Raw genomic sequence first — 26,491 nt, 5'->3', positions numbered from 1 at the left:
GGCAGGAACGGGGAACTGATTGGGGATGATCAGCCATGATCACATTGAATGGTGGTGCTGGCTCGAAGGGCCGAATGGCCTACTCCTGCACCTATTGTCTATTGTCTACTGCTGGAATGATACTCTGGCAACTGGTATTTGGTGGGATGCCCAGAAGACATAGTCATCTAGGAGGGAGTTTCAGGGTGACATTGTGTGGGAAAGAACTGCAGACGCTGGTTTAAATCGAAGGTAGACACATTTCGGGTCGAGACGTCACCATTCCTTCTCTCCAGAGATGCTGCCTGTCCCGCTGAGTTACTCCGGCATTTTGTGTCTACCTTCAGGGTAACACTGTTCCTAGGAACCTGTGTACCCAGTCAGTTTCCCAGCATCCCTGACTTCAACAGGGAAAGGAAATAGGGCAGAGTGTCCCATAACTGCCCAGTGGACAATGTCCAGCAGTGGAGTTGTTGCTGCCTTCCAGCGCCAGAGACCCGGGTTTTAGCTTGACTACGGGTGCTGTCTGTATGGAGTTTGACCGTTCTCCCCGTGACTTCCCACACTCCAAAGGCGTAGAAGCTGGAAATTGTAAATTGTCCCTAGTGTGTTGGACAGCGCTTGTGTACGGGGTGTCATCGCTGGTCGGCACGGACTCAGTGGGTCGAAGGGCCAGTTTCCACGCTGTATCTCTAAAGGCCTAAAGTCCAAAGAGACACGAGGAAGTGCAGGTGTTGCAATCTCGAGCAAAACACAAAGTCCTGGAGGAACCCAATGGGTCAGGCATCATCTGTGGAGGAAATGGACAGATGACATTTTGGGTCGGGATCCTTCTTCAGACTGGTGGGGGTGGAAACTGGAAAATGGTGGGGACGGGACAAAACCTGGTGAGCGATAGGTGGATACCGGTGAGGTGGGGTTTGAGCGGCAGATAGGTGGAGTAAGTTACAATGTCCAGGACAAGATTTGTCTCGTGGATGGCACAGCGGTAGAGTTGCTGCCTTACAGCGCTCGCAGCACCGGAGACCCGGGTTCGATCCCGACCACAGGTGCTGTCTGAGTGGAGTTTGTACGCTCTTGCCGTGACCGCGTGGGTTTTCCCCGAGATCTTCAGTTTCCTCCCACACTCCAATCCCATACAGGTACGCAGGTGTGTATTGGCTTGGTGTATGTGTAAATTGTCCGTAGCGTGTGTAGGATAGTGCTAGTGTGTGGGGATCGCTGGTTGGCGCCGACTCGGTGGGCCGAAGGGCCTGTTTCCCGGCTGTATCTCTGAACTAAACTAAAAAAAATTGCCACACATACAACGCATCAGTTTCTTATCAGATGCTGAGGGACAGAACCATGGTTAGGAAAACCCCAATCCATTTACGTATACAGTGTCACAAGTTCAACCTCAAAATTGTTTTTATTCCACTTTCTTGGTGCGGGCCTTGTAAAGAGAAAATAGCCCGCAAGGAAAATACTTTGAAGATCACATTTTCGTGAGTTACAGATTAACGAGAGAAAATCAATAATACACGGAAATGATGTGAATGTAACAATCTTGGCATTCAAACATCCGGTTGGAGGGAGATGCGGTAAGTCACTGTAAATCATTGAACATCAGGTGAGTTTTTAAATTCATTCATGGCTTCCACTTGCCAGTAGGCCTATGCTTGGATCTCTGAGACCTAGATTCTTTGACCACAAACCGCAGGCAGAGAGCCCTGTTGAACATTAAAAAAAAACATAAGAACACCGTCTGATAATAGCAATCCACAAAACACACGTTGAAAGTCAGAAGTCTGAAGTCTGAAGAAGGGTCTCGACCCGAAACGTTGCCTATTGTTAGAATAAAGGGGAGGCCATTTAAGACCGAGGTGAGAAAAAAAACGTTTTCACCCAGAGAGTTGTGAATTTGTGGAATTTCCTGCCTCAGAGGGCAGTGGAGGCCAAATCATTGGATGGATTTAAGAAAGAGTTAGATAGAGCTCTAGGGGCTGGTGGAATCAAGGGATATGGGGAGAAGGCAGGCATGGGTTATTGAGTGGGGACAATCAGCCATGATCACAATGAATGGTGGTGCTAGCTCGAAGGGCCGAATGGCCTCCTCCTGCACCTATTTTCTATGTGATCTTTGTAATCTATATTTCCTTCACTCGATAGATGCTGCCTCACCCGCTGAGTTTCTCCAACAGTTTTGTCTACCATTGGAAGTCAATGTTCAGTTACGTTTGTGTCAGAAGGAACTGCAGATGCTGGTTTAAACCGAGGAAACACTTTTTCACACAGAGAGTTGTGAATCTGTGGAATTCTCTGCCTCAGAGGGCGGTGGAGGCCGGTTCTCTGGATGCTTTCAAGAGAAAGCTAGATGGGGCTCTTAAAGATAGCGGAGTCAGGGGATATGGGGAGAAGGCAGGAACGGGGTACTGATTGTGGATGATCAGCCATGATCATATTGAATGGTTGTGCTGGTTCGAAGGGGCCGAATGGCCTACTCCTGCACCTATTGTCTATTTATTGTTACCCTGTATAATCCACTCTGTGAACATCAGGCCATCATAGAATTTCATTGCATCTGGTGTACATAATCAACTAATCTGTTCTGATCGTTTTATTCCCGAGTTTTCAATCATCTGAGTACCCAATATAATTTAAATTTTATTCCCGATTCCATTTAGCAAGTTGTTTTTACTTGAAATACACTCCTGTTTATTCATGCCTCAAGTGTGGCAATTTTACTCCTCAATTATCTATCTTTGAGCCGGAAGAGTAGCAACTGTGTCTAAAAAAAGTTGTAAATAATTAAGGGGATTGATCCAGTTTAACACCTTAGCTGTTTCTCCCTCCATGGATACTACCTGACCTTAGCTTAAAGGTGCCGCGTGGAAACAGGCCGTTCAGCCCATCGACTCCATGCCGACTAGCGATCACCCGTACACCGATTCTATCCCACACGCTCGGGACAATTCACGGAAGCCAGTTAACCTACAAACTCAACTCAACCTGCACGTCTTTGGAATGTGGGAGGAAACCGGAGCACCCGGAGAAAATTTGAGGATGGGCATTCCTGCTATTGGGGGAGTGCAGCGTAGGTTCACGAGGTTAATTCCCGGGATGGTGGGACTGTCATATGATGAAAGAATGGAGCGACTGGGCTTGTATACACTGGAATTTAGAAGGATGAGAGGGAATCTTATAGTAACATATAAAATTATTAAGGGATTGGACACGCTAGATGCAGGAAACTTGTTCCCGGTGTTGGGGGAGTCCGGAACCAGGTGCCACAGTTTAAGAATAAGGTGTAGGCCATTTAGAACTGAGATGAGGAAAAACGTTTGTGCATTTGTGGAATTCTCTGCCTCAGAAGGCATTGGAGGCCGATTCACTGGATGCATTCAAAAGAGCAGCATTAGACAGAGCTCTTAGGGCTGGCGGAATCAACGGATATGGGGAGAAGGCAGGAACGGGGTACTGATTGTGGATGATCAGCCATGATCACATTGAATGGCGGTGCTGGCTCGATGGGCCGAATGGCCTACTCCTTCACCTATTGTCTATGTATCTATGAAAACCCACGAGGTCTCAGGGAGAACGTACAAACTCCACACAGTCAGCACCTGAGGTCAGGATCGAACCGGGGTCTCTGGCGCTGCGCCACCGTGCTGCCCACCTCGCTGTTGAAAAGCTAGACATAGACGGTGTGCATTTTTCTCCATAGAGTCTCCCTATGGATGTTCACTGACCTATGTGTTACAGCATTGGTCTATAACTATTTACTCACTTATTTCATTCAATGCTCAATGCTGGTTGAAATATTACTAGTACTCACTGTGTAGGTCTGACAGACCAGCTCCAGGAGGTCACCCTCTGCATGATGCTGGATATCCTCAGAGTGAACCTGAGTAGAGGAAACATCAGTCACTGCGATGCTGCAAGTAAGAATTTCATTGTTCTATCTGGGACATACAACAATATAGCGGTGGGTTTGCAATGGGATGGATTTATCGGTATCTACGGGGCAGTCACGGTTCTGCAGGGGAAGAGTTGCCGCCTTACAGTGAACGCAGCGCTGGAGACCCGGGTTCGATCCCGACTACGGGTACTGTCTGTACGGAGTTTGTACGTTCTCCCCGTGACCTCCAGAACAAGGAGTCACAGTTGAAGGATGAGGGGGAAATCTTTTTTAAGACTGAGATGAGAAAAACATTTTTCACGCAGAGAGCGGTGAATCTGTGGAATTCTCTGCCACAGAAGGTAGTTGAGGCCAGTTCATTGGCTATATTTAAGATGGAGTTAGATGCGGCCCTTGTGGCTAAAGGGATCAGGGGGGTATGGAGAGAAGGCTGGTACAGGATACTGAGTTGGATGATCAGCCATGATCATATTGAATGGCGGTACGGGCTCGAAGGGCCGAATGGCCTACTCCTGCACCTATTTTCTATGTTTCTATGACCTGCGTGATAACCATATAACATATAACCATATAACAATTACAGCACGGAAACTACAGCACTGATCTCCGGTTTCCTCCCACACTCCAAAGACGTTCAGGTTTGTAGGTTAATTGGCTTGGCATAAATGTAAAATTGTCCCCAGTGTGTGCAGGGTAGCTTTAATGTGCGGGGGAACGCTTGTCGGCGCGGACACGGTGGGCCAAAGGGCCTGCTTCTGCGCTGTATCTCCACACTAAATTAAACTAAGCACAAATGTTATTTTGTCAGTCAGCCATGAAAATTGCAGCGTGCAAATCCTTCAACCAGTCGGGCAAAGATCGATAGAAAGGCATGTGTTGCTTCAAAACAAGATGTAAATGTCCTTGTCCAATTCAAAAAAAAAACAAAATGTTAGAACAAAGCAAGCTTTGATTTAGTATTTGCAGAGTTATGAGAATGTTACATCATCATTACTTTGTAACCAGAGAAGGAGACAGTTGATAGGAGCCAGTTAACCCTCAGTGCTAATGGCGCCCGTTTATTGATTGATTGAATTACGTGTAGGACACAACATGGAAACATGCCCCTCGGCCCAGCGAGTCCACGCTGCCATCGATCACCCATTGACAGTAGCTCGATGTGATCCCACTTTCACATCCACTCCCTATACACCCCGGGCAATTTACAGAGGCCAATTAACCCGCAAACCCGCACCTCCCTGGGATGGTGGGAGGAAACCGGAGCACCCGGAGGAAACCCACGTGGTTAGAGGGAGAACGTGCAAATTCCTCACAGACAGAATCGAACCCGGGTCTCTGGTTCTGTAAGGCAGCAGCTCGAGCAGCTCACGCCACTAGTTAAAAATGTCATAATTTGTGAATGTTTTCCAAAATTGTGCAATTTGTCGCTGGTTTCACCCAAAAAATAAAGCATCAAGCATTGGGGGGGGGGGGGGGGGGCCATGGCCGAGAGTATCCTGGTGGAGGGGCGCAGAGAACAAAGGGGACGCAGAGATTGATAGGTGGACCCCATGATAGAAGAAGGGGGGAACCCGATGGAGGGGCACTGAGAACAAAGGGGTTCCCCAAAACAAAAGGGGATCCGAGATTGAAGGGGCGACCTCGAGATTGATGGGGGGGATCCCGAGATTGATGGGGGGATCCCGAGATTGATGGGGGGACCTCGAGATTGAAGGGGGGATCCCGAGATTGATGGGGGGGGGATCCCGAGATTGATGGGGGGGGATCCCGAGATTGAAGGGGGGACCCGAAATTGATGGGGGGGGGATCCCGAGATTGATGGGGGGATCCCGAGATTGAAGGGGGGGGTTCCCGAGATTGATGATGGGGGGATCCCGAGATTGATGGGGGGTTCCCGAGATTGATGGGGGGATCCCGAGATTGAATGGGGGGATCCCGAGATTGAAGGGGGGATCCCGAGATTGAAGGGGGGACCTCGAAATTGATGGGGGGGGGATCCCGAGATTGAAGGGGGGATCCCGAGATTGAAGGGGGGGATCCCGAGATTGATGGGGGGGATCCCGAGATTGATGGGGGGGATCCCGAGATTGAAGGGGGGGGGGTCCCGAGATTGATGGGGAGCCCCTGGTGGGCCGCAGCAGCAGGCCTGGTCCACCTCTACGAGCAGAAGATAAAACAGTGCAATTAATTTTTTTGTGACTTGTGTGCCAGAAATGTGGCGACTCTTCGGCACGGCCCAGGCGAGGTCTGCTGTACGGTTTTACCAGGTTGTACGCAAAACAAAGCACTTCACTGTACCTAGGCACATGTGACAACAAGAGTGTCAGTGAATCCAGCTGCCCTCACACCCTGTCCTGTCGTCCCAGCACCAGAAACGAGGTGAATTTACAGAGAAAATGGATTTACAGAGCACTATGTTTGGAGATAGTTGTCGACCTGAAGCGTCACCCACTCTGCAGTGATGCCACCTGTCCTGTAGAGCCACTCCAGCATTTTTGCCTCTATCTTCAATGTAAACCAGCACCTGCAGTTCCTTCCTACATACAGCGTTTCCACATCCGTTGTGCCGCTGCAAGTCGGAATTTCATTGATCCATTGTTCATATAGAAACATAGAGAATAGGTGCAGGAGTAGGCCATTCGGCCCTTCGCGCCAGCACCGCCATTCAATATGATCATGGCTGATCATCCAACTCAGTATAAAATTCTTAAGGGATTGGACAGACTAGATACTCTGGATGTTGGGGGAGTCCAGAACCAGGGGGTCACAGTTTCACAATAAGGGGTCGGCCATTTAAGACAGAGATGAGGAGAAACTTTATCACCAGAGAGTTGTGAATCTGTGGAATTCTCTGCCACAGAAGGCAGTGGAGGCCAATCCACTGGATGTTTTCAAGAGAGTTAGATTTAGCTCTTAGGGCTAAGGGAATCAAGGGATATTGGGGGGGGAAAGCAGGAACGGGGACTGATATTGGATGATCAGCCATGATCATATTGAATGGCGGTGCTGGCTCGAAGGGCCGAATGGCCTACTCCGGCACCTGTTTTCTATCTTGCGGGACACATGACAATAAAGTACGCTCGACTCTGGCGTTAGTTTCAGACTCCCTTACCCCGTTGATGAGAATCCAAGGAACATAACGATGTGGAGGCTCCAGACTAGTGGTCAAGCGAGCGTTTACTTGCATGAGTCGGGCACCCAACTCTCCGTCGACACAATCGCTGATGGTCTCCCAGGTCAAGGCAGGCGCGTGGTCTTGCAAACACTGGAAGATCAATACATCGACAGATCCACCTGCCATCCTTCCTCTAGATTCACAATTTGCAACTCCTCAATCCATTTATCTCACAACCATCTTTACATCTCCGGACTGTGTCACCAACTGCCCATAAACCCCCCCCCCCCCCCCCCCCCCCCCCCCCCCCCCCCCCCCCCCCCATCTCCCACAATGGTGTTCTTCGGGAATTGGGGTGAGCCAGGTCGTGTAGAGGCGATGTGGTGAGCTGGAGTTACGCCTCAAAGCCCTAGTGGTAAGTGAGTGACCATGCGATGCCTTTTGCTCTAACCACCGCTCAAGAGCGAGTCTTGTACAGTTAGGGTTGCCAACTGTTCCATATTAGCCGGGACATCCTGTATATTGGGCTAAATTGGTTTGTTCCATACGGGACCGCCCTTGTCCCGGCTTTGACTCGGGTCGAGGGGACTGTCGGGTCAGAGCGCTGCGTCTGGTCCCGCCTCACCCGTCCCGACGTAGTGCAGCCCATGGAGCGCAGCAGCAGCAGCAGCGCCTCGCCCGTGGCCCCGTCGGTCGGCAGCCCGGCCAGCTGTCCGACCTTCGGACCTTCGCTTACCGCCGACACCCACCACCCCTCCGACTCACGGCTGATCATCGGTTCATGAGTTGGACGGGGCGCCGGACTTTGTGCGCTCAGCTGGCCCGCAGGCTGGGCTTTGTGTGCAGTCCAGCACCCGGGGCAACTCATCATTCACCCAGCCAAGGCCGAGCCGGTCAACAAATTGCCGTGGTGAATTTGTCCCTTATTTGGACCTTTTGTCCCTTATGTGGGAGTGAGAACGTTGGCGACCCGAGGTACAGAGTAGAATCACTCAGCCCGGAGACAGGCCCTTCAGCCCATCATGCCCACCCACCAAGATGCCCCCATCTACACCAGTCGCGCCTTCCCGCGTTCGGCCCACAGACATCGTGTTGTGGGGGCGTCAGTGGAAGGTTGGAGAGCCTTGAGGCAGCACCTAGAGGAGCGATGTGTGGGGGGGGGGGGGGGGGGGGAGGATTCACTGACCTGCTGGGTGGTTGCGACCACTGTGTGGGCAGACTCCATGCAGCAAATGACGGGCAGGTAAGACGAGGTGTTCTTCAGGTGATGAATCATGCAGCTCTGCTCAAGGACAAATGAAGGTTACAGGAACAAGGCACCACGGTGAAACTTTCTATTCATGGAACAAAAAAAATGCTGAAGACATTTCAGAGCCGGCTGGAGTTCATGGCTGATATACTTCAGCTGAAGACTGAATCTGAAGAAGGGTCTCGACCCGAAATGTTGCCCATTTCCTTCACTCCATCGATGCTGCCTCACCCGCTGAGTTTCTCCAGCATTTTTGTCTACCTTCCATTTTCCAGCATCTGCAGTTCCTTTTTAAACAAACTTCAGCTCCGTTTATCTTTGACCACCCTCTAATCCGTCATTCAATGTTTCAATTGTATTTTATTTTTACATGTACCTAGGGTGTATACTGACCTGTATACACTTTTTTTGCGTACAGGTCAGTAAAAACTCTATATAGGCACCCTTAATATCTGCAAACCCATTGTCTCCCTGAATGCATCGAGGACCAGAGGACATAGGCTCAAGGTGAAGGGGAAAAGACTTAAATAGGATTCTGAGGGGTAACTTTTTCACACAAAGGGTGGTGGGTGTATGGAACAAGCTGCCAGAGGAGGTCAGAAGGGTTTCGGCCCGAAACGTCGCCTATTTCCTTCGCTCCATAGATGCTGCTGCACCCGCTGAGTTTCTCCAGCATTTTTGTGTGCCAGAGGAGGTCGTTGAGGCTGAGACTATCCCAACGTTTAAGGAACAGTTAGGCAGGTGCACGGATAGGACAAGTTTGGAGGGATATTGACCAAACACAGGCAGGTGGGGCTAGTGTAGCTGGGACATGTTGGCCGGTGTGGGCAAGTTGGGCCTGTTTCCACACTGTATCACTCTATGCATCTATGACTCTATCCTCATTTCAGTTCTAATTTGGCTATAAATTCTCGTCACAGGAGCAGAATTAGGCCCATTCAGCCCATCAAGTCTACTCCGTCATTCAATCAGGGCTAATCTATCTTTCCCTCTAAACCCATTCTCCTGCCTTCTCCCTGTAACCTTTAACACCCTTACTAATCTAGACTACGTTATTCTCTGCTTTAAAAATACCCATTTTCTTGACTTTCAGAGCTGTCTGTGGCAATGAGTTCCAGATTCACCATCCTCTGGCTCGGGGGTGGTGAACCTGCGGCCTTCTAGGCCATTAAGTGCAGCCTTTTGAATGAATCCAAATTTTGTAGAACAAATCCTTGTATTTTTACTAATATGATTTTGTTCGTCTTTTATTATTTTAATTTTAATCTTAAAATGAACGTATTTAAGATACCAACGAGTAAAAGAAGATTCAACAAAATAATCCTCCCCGACTGAGGGCCACAATTAAAACATTAGTAAGTCATCAGGGCTATTTTAACACCTGTTATGCTCATGATTTAATTCCAATGCAACCCTAGAATGTACGTTAACTTTGACATGCATGAAAAATACTTTCTTGCTTTTCAACCACTTATTACTGCGAATCTACATTCTCAAATCAAATGACGGATACCCATCTAGAAGATCAGCTAAAACTGCGTACCTCCATGTTGCAACCAAATATTCAAATGTTTTCCCACAAAATACAGTCCCAACAAAGTCATTAAAAGGTTAAGCAACTTTAGAACTAACCATTTTTTTCATTTTCTTGAAGTTAGTACTTTGTGGTTAGATTTTTACAAAATAATGTATATTTTGAAGTATATCTAATTGAAGTTTCTTGGATGCGGCCTTATTAGATTACAGCTAACTTAATGCTGCATTCCAACATGAAAAGGTTCCCCACTCCTATTCTGGCTAAAGAAATTCCTCCTCATTACTTTTCTAGGTCCAGGACGGAGAGTTCTGTGTGGGAATGGGAAGGGGAGTAAAAGTGTTTAGTGTTATATACGGCTCTTAAAGATGGCGGAGTCAGGGGATAGGGGGGAGAAGGTAGGAACGGGGTACTGATTGGGGATGGCCAGCCATGATCACATTGAATGGCGGTGCTAGCTCAAATGGCCGAATGGCCTACTCCTGTACCTATTGTCTATCGGCCCATCAAGTCTACTCCGCCATTCAATCATGGCCGATCTATCTTTCCCTCCTAACCCCATTCTCCTGCCTTCTACCCAGAACCTCTGACACCTGTACTGATTAAGAAGGCTCGCTGGTGCCCGGAGGCACGGATATACGTGGTGAAATTAAACGGCTCGGATCCCGGTCGCTGGATGAGTAGCAGCAGCAATATGTGACTTGCACCTGGATCATATTTCCCAGACACTCTTCCTCCCCGTGTTGGCACAAGTACTGCACGCCCTGGGCACCTTGAATTATCTGCGGAGTGAAACATGGGGAGCGTGAGACGCAAGGGCAGGAAGGTACCTGCAACAGCCCGAACATCATGAACTCGAAGCTAAGGATCGCACCACAAGGAGAGATACGTAGCTAAAAGGATGGAAAATTACTGCTCGAGTTGAGTTTAGTTTATTGTCACGTGCGCCGAGGGGCAGTGAAAAGCTTTTGCTGCGTGTGCTAACCAGTCAGTGGAAAGCCTATACGTGATCACATACGAGCCGTCCACAGTGTACTGATACATGATAAAGGGAACAATGTGAATTACGTTTAGTGCAGGACAAAGGCAGTAAAGTCCAATCAAAGATAGTGCAAGGGTCTCCAATGACGGTGATGGTGGAAGGGTTGCTTCTCAGACTGGAGTCCTGTGACTAATGGTTCGGCCCGAAACGTTGCCTATTTCCTTTGCTCCATGGATGCAGCTGCACCCGCTGAGTTCCTCCAGCACTTTTGTCTACCTTCGATTTTCCAGCATCTGCAGTTCCTTAGGTTTAAGCTGAGGGAGGAAAGGTTTAATAGGAACCTGAGGGGTCACTTTTTTTTACACAAAGGTTGGTGGGTATATGGAACAAGGAGGTAGTTGAGGCAGGTACTATCATATCAGTTTGGACGGGTGCATGGATAGGACAGGTTTAGCGAGATATGGGCCAGGTGCGGACAGGTGGGACTAGTGCAGATGGGGCATGTTGGGCGGCATGGGCAAGTTGGGCCGAAGGGCCTGTTTCTATGACTCCAAGGCTCCTCCGGGTAGTGACATGTTTCCGATTTGCTGTTTGTGTTCAGACTGGAGTGCACAAGGCAAAAAGAGCTGCCGGCAGGGAAGAGTGAAATAAATAACACAAACTGTGAAGTGGGAACCAACAACAGAGAGAAGGACACGGTAAAGCAAGGACCTCTGTTAAAAAAAACAGCCTGGGAGCACCAGTGTAAAATAAAATAAAATGTATGGGACAATTAGTAATGCAAAATAAGCAGTCTGTACAGTAACATGTTATAAATCTGAAACAATGAAGGTCATAAATATAGTAAATTTCTGAAACTAGTGAATGAAATTCTGGATAGGCACAAAATGCTGGAGTAACTCAGTGGGACAGGCAGCATCTCTGAGAGAAGGAATGGGTGACATTTTGGGTCGAGGCCCTACTTCAGGCTCTGGAGTGTGTTCAGGGTGTCTGATGAAGTTGATTGAACCTTTGAAGAGGGGACTACCACAGTGAATTGTGACAGTGAGCATGTGTACTGTGTATGGATGTGATTTATGCGTCGGCTTTTAATACTATCCCACATCGGAGACTGTGGCTAAAGCTGACTCTTATTGAGTTGGAGGGCTAAGGGCCAAGTGCAGACAAATGGGACTAGCCCAGTATGGTTGGCATGGACAAGGCGGGCTGAAGGGTCTGTTTCCAGGCTGTACCGGTCCATGGCTTTTAGTTTTTAAGTTTAGTTTAGAGATACAGTGGCCCTTCGACAGTCCCCGCACACTTATACTATCCAACACACACTATGGACTAATAACAATTCTACCAAGCCAATGACCCTGCAAACCTCTACGTCTTTGGAGGGTGGGAGGAAACCGGAGCACCCGGAGAAAACCCACGTGGTCACAGGGAGAACGCACAAACTTCGTACAGACAGCGCCCGTAGTCAGGATCGAACCTGGGTCTCTGGCGCTGTGAAGCAGCAACTCTGCCCCTGCGCCAACATGCCGACTTTTTGAAGGATAATGATTCATCTGCTTTGGAAGTTGGATGAGGAGACAGACAGGAGATATGGGGAGAAGGGATAGTCAAAGGATATGGGGAGAAGGCAGGCACGGGTTATTGATAGGGGACGATTAGCCATGATCACAATGAATGGCGGTGCTGGCTCGAAGGGCATCCTCCTGCACCTATTTTCTATGTTTCTAAGACATAATGAATGGGAGTTTATATTTGTTGGATGCGACTGGTAATCCCACACGGGATCACAAATATTAACTTATTTATAAATAAATTAGAAGGTTTAGTAGGAAGCTGTGAACTCAAGATGGATGTGGTTACCAGTGAGGAGGCAGTGTCAACTCTGTACAGGACAAGGTGGCATGGTTCAGAGGGACATGGGCTAGATGCAGGCAAATGTAATTACCTTAGATGGGGCATCATGGAGGAGTTGGGCCAAAGGGCCTCTTTCCCTGCTGCATATCTGTGGGGCTGTGAATAAGAGCCTACACAAGAAAATGTAGATGCTGGAATCTTATACAAAGCAATAAAGTGCTGGAGGAACTCAGTAGGCCAGGCAGCATCTGTGGAAGGGAACGGACAAATGGCATCTCAGACCGGAACCCTTCTTCAGACCCAGTCCAAAACTGAAACGTCGTCTGCCCATTTCCCTCCATAGATGCTGCCTGATCCGCTGAGTTTCTCCAGCACTTTGTTTTGGGTTTTTTCAGCCTTGTGCACTCCAGTCTGAACACAAACAGCAACTGTCCATTCCCTTCACAGATGCTGCCTGATCCTCCAGCACTTTGGTTCTTGGTTTCTAAAGGGCATCAAAGGTAACAGGAAGAAGGCAGGGGAGGGATGGGGCTGGTAGGGAGAGATAGATCAACCATGATTGAATGGCGGAGTGGACTCGATTAGACTCGCCTAATTCTGCTCCTATGGCTTATGAACTTATTCCAACCCCCCTGGTCCTTGTAAAGTGTCCAGAAAGGTTAGATTCAGTTCGAGATTAAACTTGTAACTTGGGCCATGTGGGAGTTCAGCAAACATTGATTACAGGGTCAGCCTGACTTCCAGAGCACATATTTTTACTGTCATGTTTCAAACTTGAGCAAGTGGCAGCTAAACGATCTGGAGTAGATGTCAGTCGAGTTATCTTGTACGAGGCATTGTATAATGACCAAAGATGAATCCCTCAAACACCTTGATCAGAGTCACCCCTGAGAGCCCCCCCATAGCATTTTGTGCCTATCTCCGAAGCATCTGCAGTTCCTTCCCACACCCATTGTTACCTCAGCGTTCCCGAATGGTATCAGGGTGATGTTGAGAACCTCCCTCATCCTCATCCACACCGGGCAGAGTTCGTGGACTACGAAGTCACTGCAATCGGGACACCGGGATTCGTAGAACAGGCTGATGTGCACAGGAGGCCAGTCCCCGGCCTCCGTGTTCGAACATCTTTTCCCAACCTAGACCGACAGAAGGAAATAGACTGAGTGTCTGCCCGTGAGAGAGGTCCATGGCCCTGGCCCATGGGCATGTCGTCACTGGTGAAATCAGTCGTCTAGATCGACACAAAACGCTGGAGTAATTCAGCGGGACAGGCTGCCACTGAAGAAGGATAGGCGACATTTCGGGTCGAGCCTGACTTGATGTCAGTCTGAAGAAGGGTCAGTCTGAACTTCAGTCTGAAGAAGGGTCTCGACCCGAAACGTCACCTATTCCTTCCCTCCAGAGATGCTGCATGTCCCGCTGAGTTACTCCAGCTTTTTGTGTATCGGTTTTAACCAGCATCTGCAGTTCCTTCCTGCACAAATCACTCCTCTACTCTGGACACCAGAGGTTTAGTTTAAGAAAGAATGCTGGAAAAATCGAAGGTAGACGAAAATGCTGGAGAAACTCAGCGGGTGAGGCAGCATCCTTGGAGAGAAGGAATTGGCGACGTCTCGGGTCGAGAGCCTTCTTCAGACTGATGTTCAGACTGACCCTTCGTCAGACTGACATCAGATGCTGCCTCACCCGCTGAGCTTCTCCAGCATTTTTGTCAACCAGAGGTTTAGTTTAATTTACTTAAGTTTATTATTGTCACTTGTGTCACAGGTACAGTGGAGAAAATGGTGTCATGTGCTTTCCAGTCAGCGGAAAGACTATACATGATTACAATCAAGTCATCCATGGTGTACAGATAAAGTTTATACTCTCAAGATATAGATATATAAATGGTTTATACTCTCTAGAATTTAGGAGATTGAGAGGGGATCTTATAGAAACTTACAAAATTCTTAAGGGGTTGGACAGGCTAGATGCAGGAAGATTGCTCCCAATGTTGGGGAAGTCCAGGACAAGGGGTCACAGTTTAAGGATAAGGGGGAAATCCTTTAAAACCGAGATGAGAAGAACTTTTTTCACATAGAGAGTGGTGAATCCCTGGAACTCTCTGCCACAGAGGGTAGTTGAGGCCAGTTCATTGGCTATATTTAAGAGGGAATTAGATCTTTACGCAGAGAGTGGTAACGGTGTGGAATGAGCTCCCAGTGGAAGTGGTGGAGGCAGGTTCATTGGTATCATTTAAAAATAAATTGGATAGGCATATGGATGAGAAGGGAATGGAGGGTTATGGTATGAGTGCAGGCAGGTGGGACTAAGGGGAAAAAAATTTGTTCGGCACGGACTTGTGGGCCGAGATGGCCTGTTTCCGTGCTGTAATTGTTATATGGTTATATGGTTATGTGGCCCTTGTGGCTAAGGGGATCAGTAGGTATGGAGAGAAGGCAGGTACAGGATACTGAGTTGGATGATCAGCCATGATCATATTGAATGGCGGTGCAGGCTCGAAGGGCCGAATGGCCTACTCCTGCACCTAATTTCTATGTTTCTATGTTTCTAAAGGGAATAATGTTCAGTGCAAAATAAAGTCCAGTAAAGTCCGATTAAAAAACATAGTCCCAAGGGTCTCCAATGAGGTAGATGGGAGGTCAGGACCGCTCTCTAGTTGGTGATAGGATGGTTCAGTTGCCTGACAACAGCTGGGGAACAAGTCCCAGAATCTGGAGGTGTGCGTTTTCACATTTCTGTACCTCTTGCCTGATGGGAGGAGGGAGAAGAGAGAGACTCTTCCTCATAGGAACCTGAGGAGCAACCTTTTCACACCAAAGGTGATGGGTACATGGAACGAGCTGCTGCAGGAGATAGTTGAGACGGGTAATATAACAACATTTAAAAGACAACGGGTGCAGCAGCATCTATGGAGCGAAGGAAATAGGCAACGTTTCGTCCCGAAACGTTGCCTATTTCCTTCGCTCCATAGATGCTGCTGCACCCGCTGAGCTTCTCCAGCTTTTTTGTGTACCTTCGATTTTCCAGCATCTGCAGTTCCTTCTTAAACATTTAAAAGACATTTGGACAGGGATATTGATAGGATAGGTTTCAGGGGATAGGGATCAAACGCGGGTAGATGGGACTAGTCTAGATGGGGCAACTTGGTTGGCATGGGTAGGTTGGGCCGAAGGGCCTGTCTCCGTGCTGTTGGACTCCGTGACCAGACCAGCCCAGAGTTACGCAGCGATTAAAAAAATAGGACATACTCACGGCACAAAGAGATAGAATGAACAGGTTCACCAGAAACTTCATGCTGTCAGCAACAAAACTTGCCTCTCTGATGCTCAGCTGCAGGCCGCTAGGTGTTATAAATACAGGTCCTGATTATCGATCGAGATCACACTGACCCTGGAATCATTTTGCCCAGTGTGTGCTGGTACCATCCTGATGAATCATTTACAAAGGGAATCGATGTACATGCCTGTGAATTATTCCCCAAGAATCGATTCCCGATCCATGGTCCCACAGCAACTCCAGACAAATTCACAGAGATGCTGCCTGTCCCGCCCGGCTCCGCCAGTACTTTTGTTTCGTAAACCAGCATCTGTAGTTCCTTGTGCCTCACCTAGATAGACAATGGTTTATACTCTCTAGAATTTAAGAGATTGAGAGGGGATCTTATAGAAACTTACAAAATTCTTAAGGGGTTGGACAGGCTAGATGCAGGAAGATTGTTCCCGATGTTGGGGAAGTCAAGGAAGTCCGATGTTGGGGAAGTCCAGGAAAAGGGGTCACAGCTTAAGGATAAGGGGGAAATCCTTTAAAACCGAGATGAGGAGAACTTTTTTCACACAGAGAGTGGTGAATCTCTGGAACTCTCTGCCACAGAGGGTAGTTGAGGCCAGTTAATTGGCTATATTTAAGAGGGAGTTAGATGTGGCCCTTGTGGCCAAGGGGATCAGAGGGTATGGAGAGAAGGCAGGTACGGGATACTGAGTTGGATGATCAGCCATGATCATATTAAATGGCGGTTGCGGGCTTGAAGGGCCGAATGGCCTACTCCTGCACCTAATTTCTATGTCTATGTTTCTAATGCAGCATCTCACCCAGTCTTTCCCTTGGCTATGTGAGGTTGAGAAGATGCGTAGGATTGCAGAGACTGATGTACGGCTACCACCACCATCACTTCATCGGTTTCCATAGCTCCCGTACCGGCTCTTGATAGATACTATCATTCTTTCATCCTTGGCTCCGTTTTGCCCCGGGTCACCATAGCCTGGCTCGGTGCTGCCTTGACCTGTTCACTACATGAGCGCCCTGGCTGGGCAACTTGACCCTGGTTCGGCAACTTGAGCGCCCTGGAGAGGAAAAGACTACAAAAAGTAGTAAACACTGCCCAGTCCATCATCGGCTCTGACCTCCCTTCCATCGAGGGGAGCTATCGCAGTCGCTGCCTCAAAAAGGCTGGCAGTATCATCAAGGACCCACACAATCCTGACCACACACTCATCTCCCTGCTACCTTCAGATAGAAGGTACTGGAGCCTGAAGACTGCAACAACCAGGTTCAGGAATAGCTACTTCCCCACGGCCATCAATCTATTAAACCTGGCTTGGACAAAACTCTGAACATTAATAGCCCATTATCTGTTATTTGCACTTTATCAGTTTATTTATTCATGTGTGTATATATTTATATGATGGTATATGGACACATTGATGTGTTTTGTAGTAAATGCCTACTATGTTCTGTTGTGCTGAAGCAAAGCAAGAATTTCATTGTCCTATCAGGGACACATGACAATAAACTCTCTTGAATCTTGAATCTCCTGCCATCATGAACTCAACTCCTTGTCTCTTCCCACCACATCAATTGGAAATGCAGGTAGACAAAAATGCTGGAGAAACTCATCGGGTGAGGCTGCATCTGTGGAGCGAAGGAAATAGGCAACGTTTCGATTCTTGTTATACCTAGATCTCTTCATTCCTTCCATACCGGACAATGTTAAGTCCCATTTCCCTACATATTCCCTCCGGGAAAAGACCCTTCCCATCCCAGTCATCCCTTCCTCTCCCTCGCCTCCATTGGGCAGGAGATACGGAAGCTTGAAAGCGCACACCACCGGACTCAGGAACAGCATCTTCCCCTTTGTCATCAGGATCCCAGATACTAGGGACCAGTCCTGGTTTTCAAAACCGACCCCACTTTTTGTTTTGTTTCATTTTGTAGCTACTATTGGCAGAGAAAGGGTCAAACATTCTGGTCTTTAGAACAACGGTGGTACCTGTATCAGAAGATTACCATCATCCTGCCTGATCCAGAAGAACAGAGCACAAGGACCACCAAGGAACATACAATCATTACTGAGGCCATTCAGCTCATTATGTAGGGCAATTCATGACACAAAATAATCACTTGCTCCCTCATAGGTGCCGTGGGGACACCCTTCAGACAAGGGAAGGGATATCACCCCAGAAGACCTTCCTCACCCCCAATCATTCCTAATGCCCCTGTCCCACTTAGGAAACGTGAACGGAAACCTCTGGAGACTTTGCGCCCCACCCAAGGTTTCCGTGTGGTTCCCGGAGGTTGCAGGTGGTTGCCGGAAGTTGCAGGTAGTGGAAGCAGGTAGGGAGACTGACAAAAACCTCCGGGAACCGCACGGAAACCTTGGGTGGGGCGCAAAGTCTCCAGAGGTTTCCGTTCAGGTTTCCTAAGTGGGACAGGGGCATTCGAGTCCTCCAGCCATACCGTGTGGAAACAGGCCCTTCGGCCCAACCTGCCCATTCCATCTTCTCCTTCGTTGAGCAGAAGATACAGAAGCTTGTAAATGCGCAGGAACAGCTTCTTCCCATCTGTTATCAGGTTTCTATAAACTAGTGTACAGTTTCAATCCTCCAACCTACCCCACATTTTGCTTCAGTTTGAGTTTAGTTTGTTGTCACGTGTACAGTGTATGAAGGTAACCAAATAAGGTTCTCGACCTGAAACATCACCTGTTCCTTCTCTCCAGAGATGCTGTCTGTCCCGCTGAGTTACTCCAGCTCTTCAAATCCATCTTCGGTTTAAACCAGCATCTGCAGTTCCTTCCTACACATGTTGTATTTGACATGAATAGCAATGAAGTTGTGTGTAAGGAAAAAGGGTGGTATTAATATCATGTGTGTAACACTAGCAACATTGACTGTATAGGCCAAGAATGTATTAAGAATTTTCCAAAGATTTTGTCTTGTATATTTTTTGCATTAAGAATACAGTTTATTTTTGGAAAGAAAAAGAAATGAGAATTTCCAACCAGTCTGTTTCTCGTCAGGTAGGCACAAAAAGCTGGAGTAACTCAGCGGGACAGGCAGCATCTCTGGAGAGAAGGAATTGGTGAAGTTTCGGGTCGAGACCCTTCTTCAGACTCGAACGTCACCCATTCCTTCTCTCGGAAGATGCTTCCTGCCCCGCAGAGTTACTCCAGCATTTAGTGTCTACCTTCGATTTAAACCAGTGTCTGCAGTTCATTCCTACACATCAATAATCTTGTCACTCTTTTAAATTTAGTGTTTTTATTCAAGTCACAAAACCTGTTCTAACTTGTAACACAATCTAGCTTGTCAATTTAATTGATGATTACTGTATGTGAGACACACCTTTGTTTGTTGTTACCAACCAATTAGTAATTCATTGAACTTTTGTTTATTATAGAATATCTATAAAAATAATACGTTCTGCTGCAAATAAGATTTCAATGTTCTATGAGCAGTGTTTATCTATTATGCTGCAGCCCCAAGTAGGAATTTCAATGTTCCATTGCCTGTAACTATGCCAATTCAACATTCTTAACTCCTAACCTTGATTCCCTCAGCTCTAAGGGCTAAATCTAAATCTAAACGGTAGGCCATTTAGAATGGAGATGAGGAAAAACTTTTTCACCCAGAGAGTTGTGAATCTGTAAAACTCTCTGCCTCAGAAGGCAGTGTAGGCCCAATTCTCTGGATGCTTTCTGTAGAGAGTTAGATGGAGCTCTTAAAGATAGCGGAGTCAGGGGATATGGGGAGAAGGCAAGAACGGGGTACTGATTGGGGATGATCAGCCGTGATCACAGTGAATGGCAGTGCTGGCTCAAAGGGCTACTCCTGCACCTATTGTCTATTGTCTTTTGAGTTTAACTACCAACAACAGAACAATTAAAGGGGCGGCATGGTGCACAGCGGATGAGTTGCTGCCTTAAGACGGCAGAGACCCGGGTTCGATCCTGACCACGGGTGCTGTCTGTACGGAGTTTGTACAGTGCGTTCTCTCTGTGACCACGTGGGATTTCAACGGTTTCCTCCCACACTCCAAAGACGTGCAGGTTTGTAGGTTAATCGGCTTGTCACGTGTACCGAGGTACAGTGAAAAACTTTTGTTGCCTTCATAACGTTGATAAGATCAAGCAAATCATAAGATCACGTTTAGAGGCTGAAATATTATATTAGTATCAGAAGTCGAAACCAGAATACATTGGAGGAGCAGCACCTCATATGTCGCTTGGGTAGTTTACACCCCAGCAGAATGAACATTGACTTCTCCAATTTCAGGTAGTCCCTGCTTTCTCCCTCTTTCCCCTCCCCTTCCCAGCTCTCCCACAGCCCACTGTCTCCGCCTCTTCCTTTCTTCCCCCCACCCCACCCCTACATCAATCTGAGGAAGGGTCTCGACCCGAAACGTCACCCATTCCTTCGCTCCATAGATGTTGCCTCACCCGCTGAGTTCCTCCAGCTTTTTGCATACCGTACATATTAGTGCAATCAAACTCAGCAATAACATTCCCAGCTGTGAGTGTGAACTAAGTCATCCACTTGTTACTCAAGTAGGTAATGTATTCCATCAAAAATCCCCACAATGTTTCATTGCAAAGTGGACATAAAAGATCTTTCAGTTCTCCGTTGTATAAAAGTGTTTATCTGTGGTGGACCCTGGGATATCCTTGATCTTCAACGGTTCCCCCCCCACCCCCTAAAATTTACATCCATTTTAACGCAATTGTGAATTATCTCAATGTTATCTGCGAAGCATTGTCTGCGAAGGGCGCTCAGCATCGCCAAGGACTGCTCTCACCCCAACCATGGACTGTTTACCCTCCCACCATCCGGGAGGCGCTACAGGTCTCTCCGTTGCCGGACGAGCAGGTCCAGGAACTGCTTCTTCCCTGCGGCTGTCACTCTACTCAACACTGTACCTCGGTGACTGCCAATCACCCTCACCGCCCTCCCCCACACAGACACTCCTCCCACAGGAAAAACACTATGACTGTATGCATGTAAATAGATTTATTTATTGAAATCATATTCTATGTCGCTCTTCCAGGGAGATGCTAACTGCATTTCGTTGTCTCTGCACTGTACACTGACAATGACAATTAAAGTTGAATCTGAATCTGAATCTTATCTTGGTGACATTTAGCTGACTTTAGAGTTTGCATGTTGTGGGCAGAGCCAACCCATCCTATACACATCAGCCACCTACGAAGTGGTGTTTAAGAGGGAACTGCAGATGCTGGAGAATCGAAGGTTACACAAAAAAGCTGGAGAAACTCAGCGGGTGCAGCAGCATCTATGGAGCGAAGGAAATAGGCAACGTTTCTGGGCCGAAACCCAAAGGAAATAGGTAACGTTTCGGGTCGAAACCCAAAGGGTTTCGGCCCGAAACGTTGCCTATTTCCTTCGCTCCATAGATGCTGCTGCACCCGCTGAGTTTCTCCAGCTTTGTTGTGTAACCTACGAAGTGGTCTTGGACTCCACCTGGTGGCAGCCTCAGGTTCTCGCATCCACCTCCATCCACTCCCACCACATGATCCCCATGAACTGCACTTTAGTTTAGACCAGTGGTTCCCAACGTGGGGCGTACACCCCACAGGGGGGCAATTTGATTTTTAAGGGGGGCAATTGAGCGTGACTGAGGAGGTCTGGGTCCAAATTTTCGATTTTTATTTTTTTGGATTTTCCATCAGGTAAACATATGTAGTTTATGTTTCAGATGTTATTTTGAGTAAATAATTTTTTTGGGGGTAAAAAAGGTCTTTATTGTGCAGTTATTACATAATCACCGCGCCATCGCTCTTCATGCACGTCGCACGAAGCGCGCGAGGTCACGGGAGAACCTTATTTATTTAGAAATGCGATTCAAAGAGCTTTTGCTAAGTTACCCTTATAAGATCTATTTCCTCCGTTTTCTCTCAAGGGAAAGCAAGGGGGGGGGGGGGGGCATCAGGATTTTAGAGGTGATTAGGTGGGGCATGGCCAAAAAAAGGTTGGGAACCACTGGTTTAGAGATAATAGGCCCTTCGTCCCACCGAGCCTTTATAGTTTAGATTAGAGGCACAGCGCGGAAACAGGCTCTTCGGCCCATCGACTCTGCGCCGACCAGCGATCCCCGCATCCTAATACTATCCTACACACACACACACTAGGGACTGTTTACAATCACGCCAAGCCAATTAACCTTCTAACCTGTACGTCTTTGGGGTGTGGGAGGAAGGCGGAGATCCCGGAGAAAACAGGTCACGGGGTGAACGTACAAACTTGGTACAGACAGCGCCCGTGGTCAGGATCGAACCCGCGTCTCTGGCGCTGTGAGGCAGCAACTCTACCGCTGCACCCACTGTGTCGCCCTTTGATCTCATTCATAAATTCTGCTCATGTTACTCCCCTCCCCCTCCCCACTCCCTCAGTTTTGCACGTCCCATGAATTGCACTTTTATCTCATTCACGATGGAGGACATTTTAAAAAAGACCATGAAATATTGATTAAATGTTGCCATTTGGTTCAAGCCATCAGCATCATTGAACAATATCGTAGCAATATCACAGACCAGACTCGGGCACAGTGTGTTTTCTTTACCTGACCCTCCCGTTTCAAACTGTGTGTGGGAAGGAACCGCAGATGCCGATTTAAGACCCTGTCCCACTTTCACGACCTCTGCCGAGTTTGCCCTCGACTCATACTCGCAGCATGGTCGGCACGAGGTCGCAGGAGGTCGTGATGTTAGTCGTAGGCAAAGATTCTAGAGTATCTTTGGTCGTAGGTACTCGTGGCATCAAGTAGGTCGGGGCGTTTTTTCCGGCACGGTGAAAAATGTCCACGAGTAAAAAAGATCATGAATTAGGTCGTGAAAGTGGGACAGCCCTTTACACCGAAGATAGAGACACAAACAGCTGGAGTAACTCAGCGGGTCAGGCAGCATCTCTGGAGAACAGTTCAGCTGCGTTACTCCAGCTTTGTGTGTCCGTCTACAATTCCAAACTACTTTTTTATCAACAATTTTGTAGAATTCACAGTTTGTTTGTTTTATTTCCCCTGTTCTTTGAGATATAGGAAAACCCCCAGGATATGTTTTTCTTTCATTTTCTTTTCAATGGCAGGTCCCGTCACAACGTTTAAGCAGGTAATGTCAGAATGGATTGGCTAAATGCACAGTCTTTTACCCAGAGTAGGGGGATCAAGTATCAGAGGACATATGTGATCAGCCATGATCACGTTGAATGGCGGATGCTGGCTCGTAGGGCCGAATGGCCTACTCCTGCACCTATTGCCTATTGTTCTATTGTGAAGGGCAAAGATTTAATATGAACCTGAGGGGCAACCTTTTTACACAAAGCGTGGTGGGTGTATGGAACAAGTTGGCAGAGGAGGTAGTTGAGGCTGGTACTAACACAACATTTAGACGGGTACAAGGATAGGAAAGGTTTAGAGGGATATGGGCCAAATGCGGGCAGGTGGGACTACTGTAGATGGGGCATGTTGGTCGGCGTGGGCTAGATGGGCTGAAGGGCCTGTTTTCATGCTTCATGACTCTATGACTCGGAATTTACCTTTTTCCTCGGGCTTCAGGTAATCTTCTCCTTGTGGGAGATCCCCAAACACCTCGAACTCCCGTGTAAAGATTTAAGTTCAGTTTCTCACATTGTTGCAACTGTTGTTTGCAAGCAAGTTCTCAAATTCACACGGCAGCTAGATTGCTCGAGGATCAAAAGGCATTGCCACCTGTATATAAAGAACACAAATTCATTATGTCTCCTCTTTGAGCTCAGGGGATTAACGTGCAGAGAAAAACATATTTAGACCTTAATAATTGATAGAAAAGCACTCACGATGGAGCAGGATAACTTCTCTGCTGAATTATCGACACTGCGAGCATTTTAACCTATTGAGCACATGTGATACTTTAAGAAATTCAAAGGGCAGACAAGAGGAACTGCTGACGCTGCAATCTTCACACACACACACACACACTTTTACATTAAATCTTCATGGATTTTAAATTCCTAAATGACTGATTCACACCCATCCTCTGTAATCCGTGCCTCAACAGCAGTTCTTCTTGTTCACTTAGACCCCCGGAGGTTGACAGGTGGTGTTCACAAGTCGGAGGAGCAGAATTAGGCCATTCGGCCCATCAAGTCTACTCCGCCATTCATTCGAGGCTGATCTTTCTTTCCCTCTCAATTAACCTTCAAACCTGCAAATGTTTGGGATGTGGGAGGAAAGCGGAGAAATCCCACGCGGTCTCAGGGAGAACGCCCGAAACGTCGCCCATTCCTTCTCTCCTGAGATGCTGCCTCACCCGCTGAGTTACTCCAGCATTTTGTGCCCATCTTCGATACAAACTCACGAACTCCGTACAGACAGCACCCGTGGTCAGGATCGAACCCGGGTCTCTGGCGCCTTAAGGCAGCAACTCTACCGCTGCGCAACTGTCATAAGGTCATGATAGGAGCAGAATTAGGCCATTCGGCCCATCAAGTCCACTCCGCCATTCAATCGTGGCTGATCTATCTTTCCCTCTCAACCCCATTTCTCCTGCCCTCTCCCCACAATCTCTTGACACCCGTACAAATCAAGAATGTCAATCTCCATCTTAAAAATATCCATTGAATTCCAGATTCAGCGTCTTCTGATTAAAGAAATTCCTCCTCATCTCCTTTCTAAAGGTACGTCCTTTTATTCAGTGTGTTCAGGTCCATTTGGTTTAGTTATTGAAGTCGTGTGGCTCCATGGACAGTAACACTCGCATCGCACATGCTGCAGGCAACGTAATCTCAACAAAAGCCAGTGTAGCCACCCAGCGGTATCATCACCGAGTTCCCCGTCGTCAACTATAATGGGACTGCTGATGTCCAGAAACTTACCTGGGTTAGTTACGTGGCTGGCACAGTGGCCACTGCCTCACAGCACCAGAGGCCCAGGTTCGATCCCGATCTTGGATGCTGTCTGGGTGGAGTCTGTGACCGGAGTGTGTGGGCTTTCTCCCACCAGCCAAAGTTGTGCGAGGTTGCAGGCTATGTCCTCTGGTTCTCGATTCCTCCACACAGGCCAAGAGACCCTCATCCACCCAATCTGTTCCCCCCCCATGATTTTATCCACCTCTGTAAGGATCACCCCCTCATCCTCCTGCGCTCCAGGGAGTTGAGTTCCAGCCACGAGACACAATAAATCACCTTTGAACCGTTTTCAGGTGGGACTAGCATCCAAGTACCCCAAATTACTGGACTTGATCTTGCACTAAACGTTATTCCCTTTATCATGTATCTGTACACTGTGGATGGCTCGATTGTAATCCTGGACGGACAACACGACGGCGGTCATCAAGAAGGCTCAGCAGCGGCTGCACTTCCTGAGGTCCTCAGGAAGCACAACCTGGACTCTAACCTGCTGCTGACCTTCTACCGCTCGTCCATCGAGAGCCTGCTGACATACTGCATTACAGCATGGTATGGCAGCTGCACCATGGCAGACAGGGAGAGGCTTCAGAGGGTAACCAGGACAGCGCAGAGGATCATTGGTTGCCCTCTCCCCTCCCTGATGGACATCTACACCTCCCGCTGCCTTAGCAGGGCAAAGAAGATCACCAAAGACAGCTCCCATCCTGCGTTTGGACTGTTCGACCTGCTGCCCTCTGGAAGGCGCTATAGGTGCATCAAATCCAGGACAAACAGACTCAGGAATAGCTGCTTCCCGAGAATTATATCTACCATAAATTCAAATCCACACATGCACTGACTACACCGCCCAACACGGACTTCCATCTGTATATATGTATATATGTATGTAGCGCCGTAGAATTTGTGCACCTATTCCCCCCCCCCCCCCCATCTCTCCTTCTGTTTTTTTTTTTTTTCTGTTGCTGTAAAATTGTATGGCACTGAGTACGAGCAGCTTTCAGTTTCACTGTACATGTATAGTGACAATAAATGGCAATCTATGTATTGTCTTTCTGCTGACGGGTTAGCACACTACAAAAAGCTTTCACTGTACCTCTGTCTTGCTTCATTGTGTGTCCTGATGCACCTTGGAAGCAGTGAGGTTCTTTCGCAGGGCAGACTGATCCCTGGGCCACCTGCAAGGGGAGACCTCATCGAAACGTACCGAATAGTGAAAGGCTTGGACAGAGAGGACGGAGAGGATGGTTTCACTAGTGGGAGAGTACAGGACTAGAGGGCACAGCCTCAGAATTAAAGGACGTTCATTTAGGTAGGAGAAGAGGAGACATTTCTTTAATCAGAGGGCGGTGAATCTGTGGAATTCTTTGCCACAGAAGGCGGTGGAGGCCAAGTCAGTGGATAGTGTTAAGGCAGAGATAGATAGAAGTTTGATCAGTACAGGTGTCAGGGGTTATGGGAAGAAGGCAGGAGAATGGGGTTAGTGGGTGATATTGATCAGCCATGATTGAATGGCGGAGTAGACTTGATGGGCCGAATGGCCTAATTCTACTTTATCACTTCTATTACCTTATGACTAACCCCTCCTGTAGGGAGGAGTAAAATTGTGTGATTCGTGTAAATAGTATTGAATGTATGTGTAGCCTCCGACAATATGTCGGAATAATTTATTGTACATATTTTTTTACTTGGATAAAGTTGATTTAGATT

The 26,491-nt window shown here is 47.8% G+C and overlaps 1 protein-coding gene across 1 annotated transcript; it reads right to left on the bottom strand.

The window, feature by feature from the left end:
* Window positions 1-1,551: 1,551 nt before the first annotated feature.
* Window positions 1,552-15,952, bottom strand: LOC129711098 (gamma-interferon-inducible lysosomal thiol reductase-like). Its single transcript, XM_055658490.1, has 7 exons — window positions 15,864-15,952; window positions 13,568-13,744; window positions 10,483-10,557; window positions 8,179-8,274; window positions 6,990-7,142; window positions 3,794-3,862; window positions 1,552-1,688 (listed from the first exon to the last, which is right to left on the bottom strand). Exons 1-7 carry the CDS (start codon window positions 15,903-15,905, stop codon window positions 1,653-1,655), a joined length of 648 nt encoding a protein of 215 aa, XP_055514465.1. The 5' UTR covers window positions 15,906-15,952; the 3' UTR covers window positions 1,552-1,652.
* Window positions 15,953-26,491: the final 10,539 nt, after the last annotated feature.

The sequence above is a fragment of the Leucoraja erinacea genome, chromosome 29 (genome assembly GCF_028641065.1).
Source record: "Leucoraja erinacea ecotype New England chromosome 29, Leri_hhj_1, whole genome shotgun sequence".
NCBI classification, from domain to species: domain Eukaryota; kingdom Metazoa; phylum Chordata; class Chondrichthyes; order Rajiformes; family Rajidae; genus Leucoraja; species Leucoraja erinaceus.
The sequence above is the reverse complement of the archived record's forward strand: the minus strand, read 5'-3'. Positions and strand labels throughout refer to the sequence as shown.

Coding starts and splice junctions, on each gene's coding strand:
- LOC129711098 (XM_055658490.1), bottom strand. CDS start 15,905: ATGAAGTTTCTGGTGAACCTGTTCATTCTATCTCTTTGTGCC. Junction 10,558..13,567: donor TACCATTCGGGAACGCTGAG/GTAACAATGGGT, acceptor TTCACTCCGCAG/ATAATTCAAGGTGCCCAGGG. Junction 1,689..3,793: donor TGGTCTGTCAGACCTACACA/GTGAGTACTAGT, acceptor AATGTTCAACAG/GGCTCTCTGCCTGCGGTTTG.